The sequence below is a fragment of the Dipteris shenzhenensis genome, chromosome 26 (genome assembly GCF_047967505.1).
Source record: "Dipteris shenzhenensis isolate YYH24624 ecotype China chromosome 26, Dip_SZ_1.0, whole genome shotgun sequence".
Classification (NCBI taxonomy): Eukaryota; Viridiplantae; Streptophyta; class Polypodiopsida; order Gleicheniales; family Dipteridaceae; genus Dipteris; species Dipteris shenzhenensis.
Window position 1 is genome coordinate 37,328,690 of NC_141621.1, and position 14,006 is coordinate 37,342,695.

The 14,006-nt window shown below is 43.1% G+C and overlaps 1 protein-coding gene across 4 annotated transcripts in view; it reads left to right on the top strand.

Moving 5' to 3' along the window:
* Positions 1-14,006, top strand: part of LOC147885026 (uncharacterized) — a 49,511-nt gene that overhangs the window by 1,100 nt on the left and 34,405 nt on the right. For 2 of the 4 annotated variants that reach the window (XM_087397442.1, XM_087397441.1), the window contains 6 exons: positions 4,282-4,391; positions 12,370-12,474; positions 12,581-12,709; positions 12,840-12,889; positions 13,008-13,105; positions 13,356-13,615. In XM_087397442.1, the coding sequence (XP_087253568.1) occupies positions 4,315-4,391; positions 12,370-12,474; positions 12,581-12,709; positions 12,840-12,889; positions 13,008-13,105; positions 13,356-13,615 (719 nt within the window). In that variant the 5' untranslated portion in view covers positions 4,282-4,314. Of the gene's footprint in view, positions 1-4,281; positions 4,426-12,369; positions 12,475-12,580; positions 12,710-12,839; positions 12,890-13,007; positions 13,106-13,355; positions 13,638-14,006 lie in introns of all 4 variants that reach the window. The other 2 variants (XM_087397444.1, XM_087397443.1) reach the window with 2 other exon arrangements.

Genomic DNA, 14,006 nt, shown 5'->3' on the forward strand with positions numbered 1-14,006 from the left:
TGAGAGAGAGAGAGAGAGAGAGAGAGAGAGAGAGAGATGATATGATTGTATTAAAGTCCGCGTGAGACCCTTCAGGATCTATGGGACTGGCGATCACTATCAACCCTTACATCTAGTGAGAAACAAACTTGCTATATAGTGAGTGCTTGTTGGGCTAGCTTTTGTGCTAGTCCTAGTACCTTGTTGCGGTCTTCCAATACCTCTTTCAAATAGCTTCCTAGTTTTTTTGGCTGGCTGCTCCAGCATATTTTTCAAATGATCTCTGCTGCCCCCATAAACTTCTCTGATGTGTGTGAAGGTTCCACATCTTAGGAGTACATGCTGCTTATTTTCTACCGCCCCTGCGGGGCAGATTTTGCAGGTTTTGCAAGTCCTTTCTGCTCTGTGGATCATGGGTCTTGCCAACCTACCCCACTCCACCTTGAGATCATGTGAACTAGTTCTGATTTTGCAGATTATATGTCTTTTGAATATTGATATATATGTCTTCCTCCAGGTATTTCTGCATTCCGTAGCTGTCCATTGGATTAATTTTCTGCTTGTAGAACCCCATTTTTGTCCCCTGGTATTGCCATAGTTTTGTAGCATTTTCTCCATCACAGTCTCCCTGATTTCACATGCATCTTCTAGTAAATCATCAGCTGTTATACCCCATGATTCCATCCATTTCATTCCCTCTCTGTGCCAACCTGTGACTTGCGTAGCTTTCATTGCCTTGTGTGGTAACCAACTGGCATCCATCTTCTCAACTTTGTTGAGGTAAGCCATGAATCAACATAATGCTTCCCCTTCCAGAGGTATCATACTTGTTTCAGCTAGTAGAATCCCAGGGCTGGGGGGGGGGAGAGAGAGAGAGATAGAGAGGCGCTAAAAGGGGGAGCAGGGAGGTGAAAGAGAGAGACAGGCGCTGAACGGGGTGGGGTCACATCCCCCTGCTTATCCCTCTGTTGCTATCTGATTTTATAATTTCATTGCATTCCTGAAGAAATTTGCTTTCGAAATTACTTATGGTGGCTGTTCCACAAGGAGAGTATCAGGCATGAATGCTAAGTGGGGCTGCTTGTCTATGAGGTTCTTTTCATGTTCTGGTAAGCTGTTCGTTTGATAATGTACTCTATGTAAGGCCTGTTTTGAAGGACTGACTTCTGAAGCCCATCATATGCTGTGAAATATAGAGGATGTGGCCCTCCTCATCAATAAGTGGCAGCTTAAAGAAGACTTGCACGTTGTGACCTACATGTTGTTCAGTAACAAAACATCCTGTAAGGGCCATAATACCTATGGGCCTAAGCATATTTGTTCTCATGGAGCTGTAGGTGCACAAAATCCCCTTCTCTAAGTTCCAAATACCTCCGATGTTCATTTGCATTTTTCTTTTGCTTAGTATAGGCATCCTGCTTGTTTTGGGCAAGGTGTAATAGCATCCATCTGTTCCAGATCATCTCGATCTTGCTGATGTTTCATTGCCATATCTGAGTGTAATGTGAAAACTATAGTGCTCATATCAGAAAATAGTTGCTGCCTAAATGACCCATAAACTTGATGTCCCTATCATGGACAATCACTTGAAGGAATGCATGGTATTTAAAGACATTGTCAATAAAGTGCCAGGAAACCTGAGATGCTGAATAGCATGTCTTGGTGGGGATGAAATGATCTCTCTTTTGTAAGCCTGTCCACTCGCACATAGCTGCTGTTTACCCCTTCTGTGCAAAAGGCAGCCCTGTGATGAAATCCTTGGCAATGTCCATTCCTTCTTGAATGTGTGATGACTGCAACAAGTTTTCCAAGGGCTAGCTGTCTACTTTGTTTTGCTTTATGTGACATATGAAGCCACATCTTTCAAAGACCTTACCAATAGAAACTTTGCTCGACTCAATCAGAGGCCATTTTGTCCCAGATCCAGTTAAATTTAGGATGTTTCTGGCATGCCAGGTTCTGCAAGTCTGAAAATTTTTTTGCGGCCCTGAAACTCTGCATGTTCTCCTCATCCCAGATCCAGTTAAATTTAGGATGTTTCTGGCATGCCAGGTTCTGCAAGTCTGAAAAAACTTTTGCTGCCCCGAAACTCTGCATGTTCTCCTCCTGATTGGCATGAACCCAACAAATGTGTAACCCACATTTTGGGCAAGGCATCGACAAGCATCTCTTCTTTTCCCTTTCTGTATTGAAAGCCATAGGACTGTAGTGAGGCAACATACCTCTTTTACTCGACTGACAAGCTGAGTGATGTGAGAAAGTATCTGAGAGTCTAGTGGTTTGTCTTGACTTTGATCTTGCTCTAGCAAAGGGGATGATGCCACTTTTTGGAGGCATGCTGGTTGTGAACATTTATCGGTCACACACACGGTAATTGAGCTGGTTGCCATCGAACTGCCGCATTCAAAAGCTATCACGCTATTCTCTCGGCTTATACAACACCCAGTTCTTTGCCACTACCATTTTCGTCCACAGTGAGACAGACACACTGGCACTATGTCATGAGTCAAGGTACAATTTGGACCTTCAAGCCTGCCCTATGCTTCCCTTGACCACAAGAAGGCATCTTTCTTCAAGAGATCTGTGAAAGGAGCTGCCCTTTCTGCAAATTACCTAAAATGACGCAAGGCCCCAAAAATCCTCTCATCTGTGGGGGGTTATTTGGCTGCAGCTGCTCCTTCACACATTCACCTTTGAGGGGTCCTCTTTTGCCCCATTTTTGCCCTCATTGTGCCTATGGTATTCAACCTCTTCTGCTATAAAAGTGCATTTACTGGCTTGACTTGCTTTATTGGATTTAGAGTATATATATGTATATGTAGATATATATATATCTATATATGTAGATATATGTAGATATATATATAGATATATGTAGATATATATATATATATATCTATATATATCTATAGTGTTACGGACCAGGTCTTCGGGACTTAGAATTTTCTTCTATGCAGCGGATATTTCTTGACCCGGCCCGCTAACCTCAGGCGCACCTAGGACTCACCAGTCCCAGATACACCCGGAGCTATCCGCAGCTCATTTGCGTTCCGCGACGCCTTTGCGTTTTCCGGCCAAAATGGGCCCTGGCACGTCCTGCACCTAGACGGCTGCTTCCAATCCCAACCACGACGTGTCCTCCCCTAGACCGCCGTTCACGGATCCTCTGATCCCCACGCCCCTTTCATGGGCCACTGCTCCCCAAACGGTTCCAACTCCCCGCTTGTATCCCGGTCTATCGGTGAAGACACACAGACTCACGGGTCTGCGCAGCACCTGACCTTCCTTGGATAGCCTCCCCGATTCACAAGTCACACAGAACACCCACCGCATATATCTATATATATATCTATATATATATCTACATATATCTAACATATATCTATATATATATCTACATATATCTACATATATAGATATATATATATCTACATATACATATATATACATATTTCTATATATGTTAGCATAAAGCTTAATGCAACTATAATTTTTAAAGCACCTATTGACACTTGGATGTGTTCCTGCTTGCTCTCTTTCTGTAAATGAGGATGTTATTGAAGGAATCCAGCAAAATTCGGAAGAGAATGGGCTGCAATACTTTGTTCTTCAGTGACTGAAAAGGGCGTCGCCTTGAACTTGTACTAGCCACTTTCTACGTGAAAGACTGTCTTATGCTCATCACCCTCTGGCGATAGGAAACCTTTTTTTAACAGTGTCCTTGTTGGGAGAGATCTATAGTCATTCACTATGTGCCTGCATGCGCACACACATGTATGTGTTTTTGTCATTGATCTATTCCAGTAGGTGAATATTTTACATTACCGACTTACAGAAAAAGGACACCAGTGACAGAGGATATGACACATGCAAGGGACATTTTACACGTTTTCAAATGCATGTTTGTTTTGCTGTTCAAGATAATGAGTGGTACAGGTATACAGCCCAGATACTTATTTGTCCTCTGAAATAAGTTAAATGTGATATCTGACCAATTTGCTGCTCAATGAGCTCTTTTTTTGCATGGCTCCTATTAAAAGAACATACACAAGACTCTATGGTGGAATGCTGGCATTTACTTCTTGGGCTGTCTTCTTCTGGTTAATGCCCCCATGTTTCTGTGACTTTGATGATGTCATGAATATGTAAAAATCCGATGCTTTCTCGCTTTAGGTGGAAATCTTCACCAATTTTGTAATATTATATATGACTTTTTAATGCCTGTGTTGTGATCAGCTTAGTCTAGGTTGAGATTGGGTTACTGTCTAGTAATGGTTCTTCTATTTTTATGGGTGACTGCAGAAGAGGATGCTATAGTTTGAGACTGAAGATCAAATGCGTTCGATTCCAGTGGATCAGCTTATCGAGCAACGCCATCACGGAGTAGATCACCAAGATGTCAGAAGAGCCTGGTAAAGAAACCATGCGCTTTGTTCCCACCAGCAGGTGCTCAGTTCTTCCATTATTAACCTACAGACCACTATAATAATAGTTTCAGGGGAAGTTTGTGCTTTCAGCTTAATGTGGTCAACAAATGGGACATCTTTTTCTAAATCCACCATCAACTCTCTGGCATGGGTAGTAACCATCGTGCAGCTACTTCCACTTATGGCAAAATGGATAGTGTTGCTTTTTCGTTATGCCACATGTTTTTATTTATGAAGTTATTTTCTCTAGAGCAGTCCCAATGTTATCAGCAATGCTGCAATCAAATCCTGCATTGTATGGGTCATTTGGTAAGAGAAAAGGTGCTCACATTGATGCCATGTGTTCAAAGCTATATATTGCTCAGTATTGAAAAATTCACCTCTAGCAGTTATGAGAGAGTCAGTGCATTGTTGTTTTGGATAGGTATCATGCTTTTCTTCTCCAGATTAGGCTACAAGAGTCAATGTCATAGCCAATATTAATACTATAAAGCTGATCAATATTATAGAGTTGGTTGTAGATTTTTTGTATCAAGGTATATAAGTTTTGGATCCAGATGAAAAGTTCTACATGAGTCTCAAAATTGGGAGAGAGTCAGTGCTTTGAAAATGCATTGTTGTTTTGGATAGGCATCATGCTTAAGCCAAGAGTCAATGCCATAGCCAACATTAATACTATAAAGTTGAGCAATATTATAGAATTGGTGTAGATTTTTTGTATTGAGGTATATAAGTTTTGGATCCAAATGAAAAGTTTTACATGAGTCTCAAAATTGGGCATGGATTGCTTCAGCCAAATTGTCCCAGCATTTTTTGCTTAGAATTGCTCATTTGAGAGAGACTAAATAGTCTTCACAATTAGTTGTAGCTGAAATTAAGAGAGTATCCACTACAAGTCATAGCACTAAGACGATCAAACAAGGATGACTTGGTCTTTGATGTTCAGTCTGGGGGTGGCCATCTAGATCTACAGATGATGTTCTATTGGGTGCTCCTTTCAGCTAGTCAGGATCATAGGTTGTGTGGAGCACAACTTGTATTCAGACTAGAACCTAGACCTGGACCTGCTTCTTATCTCTTTGGGCTCATGGAGGATTTGGCTCTATGGGGGAGTCCCCATAAAGTCTTTGCAATGGGACCTCGAGAGTGGGAGTGGATCCATGCAGGGCATCAAGAGAAGAGCCTCTTTCAGGGCATTGTGTCAATTAGAGGTAGTCCTGACTTCAGCTTATGGAAGATTAGTATAGTAGGAGCTTACGATGTGGGACAGTGAAGCCTTTATAGTTTTAAGGATGGTTGTAGAATTACAACTATGTATATGGGATTATGCCATTACAATGGGGGGCACTTGGCAACTTGTTATTAAACAACTATTGTATATGGGATTAATCTCGATGTGCCACATGGCATACCTAACAACAGATTTTAACAAGTGAATAGTCACGACTCACTCTCAACCTACTCATCAAGCCCTATCCAAAGGACACTACCTATAGCAAACTATGGTAAGTAGCCTTAGTTACAATCCTCCCCACCCATGATAAAATTTGTCCTCAAATTTTGGAGTCATAGAAACAGGTGACAATCGAACATCGTCAATGGTGCTATTCTTGTTAAAATAAGCATTAGGGAGAGATAATATTGACTTATCTTCAAGTAGAAATGAAGATACGATGGCCTCTCTAATCACTGAGCAAGCAAGGGTATTACTCCACAAGTTGATAGTTGCCAATAAAATTCATCATAGGAAGACCCCGCCACTAGATGTAGTACTCCACATAGGTTTTGCTTTTGAGTACATGGTCCCTGAAGCTTATGATTCGTTTTGGAATGTACGGAATATGCCCTTCCTCATCCATGGGAGGCAATTCCTCAAAGACTTGTACCAGAGGTCCCAAATACTTCAGAAGTGAAACATGAAAGACATTGTGTTACTTGAAAATGAGGAAGCTCCATCTGATAGACCACATCTCCGATCTTCCTCGACACTTTATAAGGACCATAGTACCTGCGGCAAGTTTAGTATTAGTATCTGCTTTCAATGAAGCATAAGGAGATTTGTGAACCTTGATCAATACTTAATCTCCCTCTTCAAATAATAATTTCGCACTACTTCAGGATTTGCAACACCCTAACTGTCTTGACCAGCTAAATTATAAGCTCCATAATGACTGATATGGCATCATGACAATCTTGCTGAAAATTCGATTTCCAAGTTGTTGAGACTGCAGGAGTTGCATTCTTCACCTGTGGAAGGTCATACAGGGCTATTGAGAACTAGGAGAGGGAAAAATAGAGCTTTTACTGGAAGGGACTATGGAAGGATGCCTACATCTATGTGCAGAATTGTAAGCCTTGTCAGCAACATAGGGAACATTGAATCTCAGACCTGCTAGACTACTTCAGCCTTTAACCACTCCAAAAGGAAATGGCCTCATATATCTATGGATTTTATCAATGAATTGCCTGCTACTGGTAAAGGAATAGCATATATGTTGTAGTGTATAGGCTTACAAAAGCTGCTTACTTTATTCCAACCAAAACCCAATATTCAGCTTCAATGATTGCATCACAATTCATGGAACATGTCTTCAAATTGCATGGAGTATCAGTGTATCACAAGAACTGTTAGTGATCGTGATGCTAAGTTTATGGGACATATTTTGTCTATGGGTACACTACTTACACCTAGCACAGCTGACCACCCTGAGACAAATGGCTAGGCTGAGAAAGTGAATAGATGGCAGGAGGAGAAACCTTAGACATTTCTGGAATAGGTGGCTGCACTGAGCTGGAGTCTGTTATAAAGGTACAAAGCATACATCTATTGGAACGAGTCCTTGCGAAGCTATGTATTGTGGCAAAGTAGATGTTTCCTCTACAATTGTCAATAAAGCATTGACTAACCAACAAGGCAGTGATAACTTGTCCACATGAATGCTCTATACAGCAATGCAAAGACAACATGAACGATTATGCAGATCCAAACCACAGCAGGTTTAGGATCCAAGAAATACTCATCTTAAATTCCATGAATCCAATCTTTGCAAATCTCATGATAAGGTACAAGTCCTGTTAGAAAACCCAACAAAGGGTATGCACAGCGGAAGACTAATAGAGCCTAGGAATTCACATAGAACTGTTAACTATGGAATCCAAAACTTCTTTACTTTGTGTGCCCATTTACATGTGCAAAGTGAGTAAATAGACAATGCTTTAAGAGAGATATAGAAGCAACAAAAAATATATTTCTGTCTAGTGGGCACAATACAAAACAAGTTCAGAGTCCCACTAGAGCATGGTCCTCTGTCCTTACCAAAAGATGCTGTCCTACTATCTTCGTGGCACTTCTAGATCCCTAGGTCTGCGTGCTCCTTGTAGAGCTGAAGTTGGCTTTTTCACTGTGCCTTCATCCCTGCACCTTGCTGGTAGAAAATGAAATCCCACCAGAGGGTATATCCCGTAGCAGAAGACTGATAGATGAGCTCAGGATTACACGCGGAAGTGTTTCACAATGGAACCAAGCGTCAAAACATGTGTGTAGTTCACAACCATTCATGTGCGTGCAAGCCGGCAAATAGACTGTGCATCAAGACAAGTATTGAAGCAACACTTATATATTTTCGTCCGTCCAAAAAATAGACACAATACAATACCAAAATGTTCTCCTACATATGCTTGGCACCTATAGATCTCTGAGCCCACGTGCTCCACTGAGCTTACGTAGACTCTCTGTCCAAAGATCCCTTCTACCTTGCTGTCCGGAAAGCCAGCCTGGTGGGCTGCCACTCTGAGCTGAGTCTGCAGCACTTAAGGTCTCCATCACTCCTGGATGTAGGCCCAAGGAAGCCCTCCTGATGCTCTTTCCTGTTCTTGAACTGGCTGCTCCAAGTGATAAGGAATGGGGGCCCAAGTGCCCCCTTTTATAGGGGCTGGTTGTCCCCCCTACTGGCCAACTCGCTGCCTCCCCTGTAGCCGACTCCGGCCTCCAACTGACTCAGCCTTGCAGCCTATAAATCCCCCCCTTGGGTCACACTTGCACACCTTTTTTCTGGCCCTGCCTGGCCATGTGACTGGCTGCCACTGGCCCAGGCAGGTCTGCCTATAATCCAGCCTCATTCTCAAGCCCCAAGGCCCTCAATAACATGCTGCATCTGCTCCATCTCTGCTCAGCTCTGTTCCAGGTCCTGGAAAAACTTCCAGCCTGTCCATACTGAGGTTTCCCTGCACACTCTTGTCCTCTCCATCCATGAACAGTCTTATGGCACTTCTGTGCCCATGTGCTGCCCGTGTGGTAGCCCCATGCCTAATCCTATTCTATGGTCCCCCCCCCACCCCCGAAGCACTCCTCATATGGGTGCTCACAATTGGGGAGGTGACCAACCCTAATCCAACAACGCCTCTCACCGGCCCACATTGGCCAAATCCGATTCTGTCAATGAAGATGCTCTAGTAGCTCCCGTGACGTAGCCCTCTAGAACATTCTGGTGTGGTCATAGTCTCATTCTAGCTTTTCAAACAGTGGATTTTGCTCCGCCAGGTCCGGTTCCGCTTTCACACACCAATCTAGTACATAGGTCCATCCTTGGCAGCACCTAATGGCATCACCACCTTCAATGAAGAATCCGCCTCTGAACTCAAGCTCTCCAGTTACTGTCCCTCTCATGATGGGTGAATAGCCTGAAGTCCTTGAGGCACCTAATTCTCAGGGTCTGTTTCAGCCCGTCCTCCGTCTAGCTAGGTCTGCAATTGAGACATAGGTTCAACTAAATCTGCTATCTGCTACTAGTTTAGGGGACTAGAATAGCTGGGAATAGCAAGAATTAGCAGGAAACATAGAAATGGGGGTAAAGGAGAAGGGCTCTCTTACTTGCAAGAGGGCAAGGGATCATTAGCTCCCTTGATGGCTGACTAGCATTGCTAGAGATGACTTCTTTGCTTGTGCAGCCTATGGGCTGAAGCTTGTAAGTGCCAACAGTGTAAACGGAAGGTGGTACTTGCATTCATGAAGAATATGAGTGGGAGAGTACAGCTGAAGCCCCTTTTATTTTTTTGGGAAGTGGGCCAGCAACACCATTGCTTATGGGATAAGTACAACAGGATGCCACTTGGCAACGCTACAATAAAGCCTAGTACCCTACTAGAGTGTACAAAAGAGTACTGAAGTGTGTACATTAAATGTGACCCCATGTTAAAGGCCCATTTGGGTAGCTACTGCTAACCATAGTGTACCTGGACAGAAGAGTGCAAAAGTACTTTGGCCTGGCACGAACAGGGAGGGCTTCAATTTCAGTTCAGTAGGTCTGGGAACTGCTGCAAAATACTGTCAAGCTGCCATGTGGAATCCTCTTCTAGTAAGCCCTTCCACTTGATGTAGTACTCCACCAACACCTTGTTCTTGAGGATTTTATCCTCGTAGCCCAATATCCTTTTTGGAAAATACTCCATCTGGGAAGATTCATCCATGGGAGGCAACTCTGTTGCAACTGGAGTTTCTGGCCCCACATGCTTCTTCATTGAGGATACATGGAATACATTATGAATTCTGGTGGGAGGAGGCAAGTCCAGCTGGTAAGCTAAGTCACCAACCCTCTTTAGAATTTCATAAGGGCCATAAAATATGTGGGCTAGCTTGGTGTTAGTGTTCCGAGGTATACCCACTCTCCCTCCCGCCTCCTCTTCTGGTCTGCATATTCCTTCATCCTGGTTTGTGCCCTGGAAAGGTTATCCTTGGCCAGCTGTAGAATGGCTTGCATTCTGTCCACTTCATCCTGTGCATGCTGATTGAGAAGAATCTAATCTCTAATGGTGGAAGGGAATTGGACCTGGCATCCATATAATGCTTCAAATGGAGACATGCCAATAGAGGTGTGCTTTGTGGAATTGTAGTAAAATTCCATAGAGGAGCCTCTCCCTCCTGCCTCGTCTTCTGGCCTGCATATTACTTCATCCTGGATTGTGCCCTGAGAAGGTTATCCTTGGCCAGCTGTAGAATGGCTTGCATTCTGTCCACTTCATTCCACGCATGCTGATTGATAAGAATCTGATCTCTAATGGTGGGAAGGGAATTGGACCTGGCATCCATATAATGCTTCAAATGGAGACATGCCAATAGAGGTGTGCTTTGTGGAATTGTAGCAAAATTCCACGTGCTCCTCTAAGCGATGTCAAAATCAGTACGGACAGGTGTATGGACTGTTTTGGAGCAGATCCGGAAGCTGGAAGGGGTGTGGAAAGATGCGGAACTACTGCAGGAAGAGGCGCCCTGTTTCATGGCTGATTGGAAGGCACATGGGCCTGGTTTGGAGCCCAAGACTAGGTCTGGATATAGCCTAAGGCATGGAATAAAGGTGGGGCTTGGTTGGGCTGGTCCAGCCAGCCAACCAGGCTGATTTGTACAAGAAAAGGGGCCAGCCCCAGTCAGCTGTCAAGTTGGCCCTGGTAGGGCTGGCAGGTCAGTTTTTGTGAAGGGGGCATTTGGGCCTCCACAAATCATCACTTGGTGCAGCCAATCAAGTAGCAGTAGAAGGACCTTCCTTGGGCCTATATTGAGGAGGTGAAGGAGACCTACAAGAAGCTGCAGACCTATCTCAAGAGAGGTTTCCCACCTAGGCTGACTACCCATGCAGCAAGGTGGAAGGATCACTCGACAGAGAGTCTACATACGTCCATGCAGCCCTTCTTGTTCGTTTCCCTGTGCAGTCCTGTCCTCTTCATCCATGGACAGCCATGTGGCACTGCTGTACCATTTCTGCCCACCATGGTGGTACTTCCCTTCTTTCTCTGCTGCCCACATGGCAGCCCATGTGCTGCCCCATGTCCCAATCTAGTATCCTATTGTCCACCCGATCCACTCCTTACTTGGGGGCTCACAGGTGGGGAGGTGACCAATCCTAATCCAACAGGTTGATCCAATTGAAGACTATATGTTGGAGATGAGGAGCCACATGAAGAGGAGAGTTTGTAGGTAGCTCTGGTGGACTTACGGTTACACCTTGAGTTGAGCAAGAGCTTGGTGTCAGGGATATTTGGATATAGTTTCAAGGTTTTTGGACACATGGATTTTTCTACTCAGGTGAATTTGATGGAGTTTACGGAGGGATCTGGTTGATAGACTAGTTAATATAAACTCTGGATGCTTGGTGCCTAATAGGATCAGACTGCGCTTCACTCATGAAGGGGATAACTGAATAGTCATATTTTAAGGCTTGATGAAGTGCACGTGTGGATGGACTTTGTTGCTGGTACTTTGGCATAAGCACATGGACATGACTTTGTTTGGTAGTGTCACATCCAGCGGACACTGTGCTACCTGTGATCTCGGTTAGCTCATAGAGTTTGAGGACTTTATAGATCATTACGTGGAGGAGCTGACGATGCGGATGCATGGATGATTGTTGGAGGATGGCTTTGACTTGTTCTTGAAAGCTTTCGCACGGGAGCTGATGCAGCATTCATTTCATCAGGTGGGTGTAGGCCCACTTTGGGTTGATTAGAGGGAAGACGAATAGGGTTGCCACATGGGCAGCATAAAGGGCTACATAGAGAAGGCGAGTTGGCTTGACTTTTACTATTATGTAATAGTTGATTCACTGTAGTTTATAACTTCTGCATTAAAACAAGCTTTGATGTTTTAAAATACCATGTAGAAAGTCTGGTGCAAACCTTGAACCATTTAAACTCTAGAGTCCATGGCTGTGTGTATTTGTGCTTGTGTAGATTTCGCATTTAGATGTGTACATTGTTGCCATGATTTGAAACATTCTGTTTCAAAACGTCTACCAATGATGCCTGGAGTTAACAGCAATTATTCCTATCTACAATGTCTACACTTTCTTTCTAATCGTTGAAAGTTTTTGTTGTTTTTTTGGGGGGTTTGTGGTGTGTTTTTTGAAGCATACTTGTGTGCTTGCATACATTGTGATGGCTTCCATGGTGCTCATGGAATGGTCTGGCATTGCAGGTTCTTCTTCCCCTTTCTAGGTGTCAGATTTGCATGGCGAATGGCATATTCTCTTATGATAACTTGTCAACTTGGCCTATCTGAAAAACACACTCAAGTACGAAGGTATGGAGTTTTGTAATGACTAATGACTTTGGTGGTGTGCTACAAAATTATAACACAAAAATTATAATTCTAGCTGTAATATTTGCTTATATTGTGTCATGTTTAGGCTTGTCAACCGCATTCAAACCACTCTACGAGGTTCTGTTGATGATGTTGGCTGGCTGCAACGTATGCCTGAGTTGGCTCCTGTGGAAGACAGGACCGACAGGTTCATGCAGCTCCTGGGGTTGGTCAGGTAAATCTGTGTCTCCTTGGTTGCTCACGTACCCTAGAAATTCTAAAATTTAAATTTTAACGTCTGTTTAATCTCCAAAGTACTATTTATAAGGGACCTCAGACCTGCTTTTAATATTATGGGATGGCAGTAATGGTGTACACAAACTACCAAACAGCTTTGTTTACCTCCTTGTTCCAGGTACTAAATATCTTAGAAACCATCGCAACTGTTCCATTTTGGTCATTCCAGATGGAATTATGCAAATCCTGCAGATGTGAAAGCTGCTGATGAATATATATTTTTTTGTTTGGAACAGGTTTGTTTAGCAATCATAGTCCACTGTATTTTGTTGACACAAAGAAATACTTTTCAAAGTTGGGTCTCACTTGCCATATTGCAAAAATCCACAGTGAGGTACCTGTTTGTAGCCAGTGTCCTCTTCCTTCCCTGTTATCAGAAACTTCTGAGTAGGAGGGTATTTGTACTTAAAACTGTGCAGTGATACAATTTTTTGGAGTTGTCCAAGAACATATACATACATTGCAAAGGGATATGTAGTGATTGTGTATTAAAGACTGAAGCTGCATTTATTCCTAAATTTTTTATTTGGTTGTCTCAATAGTCATCATATATGTGGTCTTTATATGAAGCTTATGCTTAACAGGCATCGGTGGAGACGAATGCCCTTGAGATGAAAAATTACATTGAAGAGCTATATTGGGGATGCAGAAAGCCTGTAATGCTTCTTGGTCACAGCAAAGGTGGGGTGGATTCAGCTGCAGCTATTGCCAAATTTTGGCCTGATCTGAAGGACAAAGTGGCTGGGCTAGTATTGGTTCAGAGTCCATATGGTGGGAGCCCCATTGCTTCAGACATACTCAGACAGGGCCAGATTGCAGATGTTGAAGCACGCCGTGTGATGGAGTTGTTATGCAAAATTATAAAGGTAGATGTCATCTTTGAAACTGTATTTTTTGTGGTGAACTTTCTAATGTAGGCTGCATTTGTAATTTCATTTTTCAGTTTCAATTACTTGTCTACCTAACTTCTTTAATTAATGACAGTCCTTGTGTAGAATCTGAATTTCTTGTGAGAGACTTTTTGTACCCTCTTGCATTCATGCTCCTCTCTATATTAGAGAAAGAAAGAAAGATTTATTAATGTCTACGGAAGGCTAGAAAAGCCTATGAGACAAAAAATCCTGCAATGACCATGGAGTTTATGGTTTTCAACCTTGTGTCTGTCATGAGATGGAAACTGCACTATGTGTCGTGTTTTGTCGAGGATGAGTTTGGGCATGTTCTTGGATTCATCT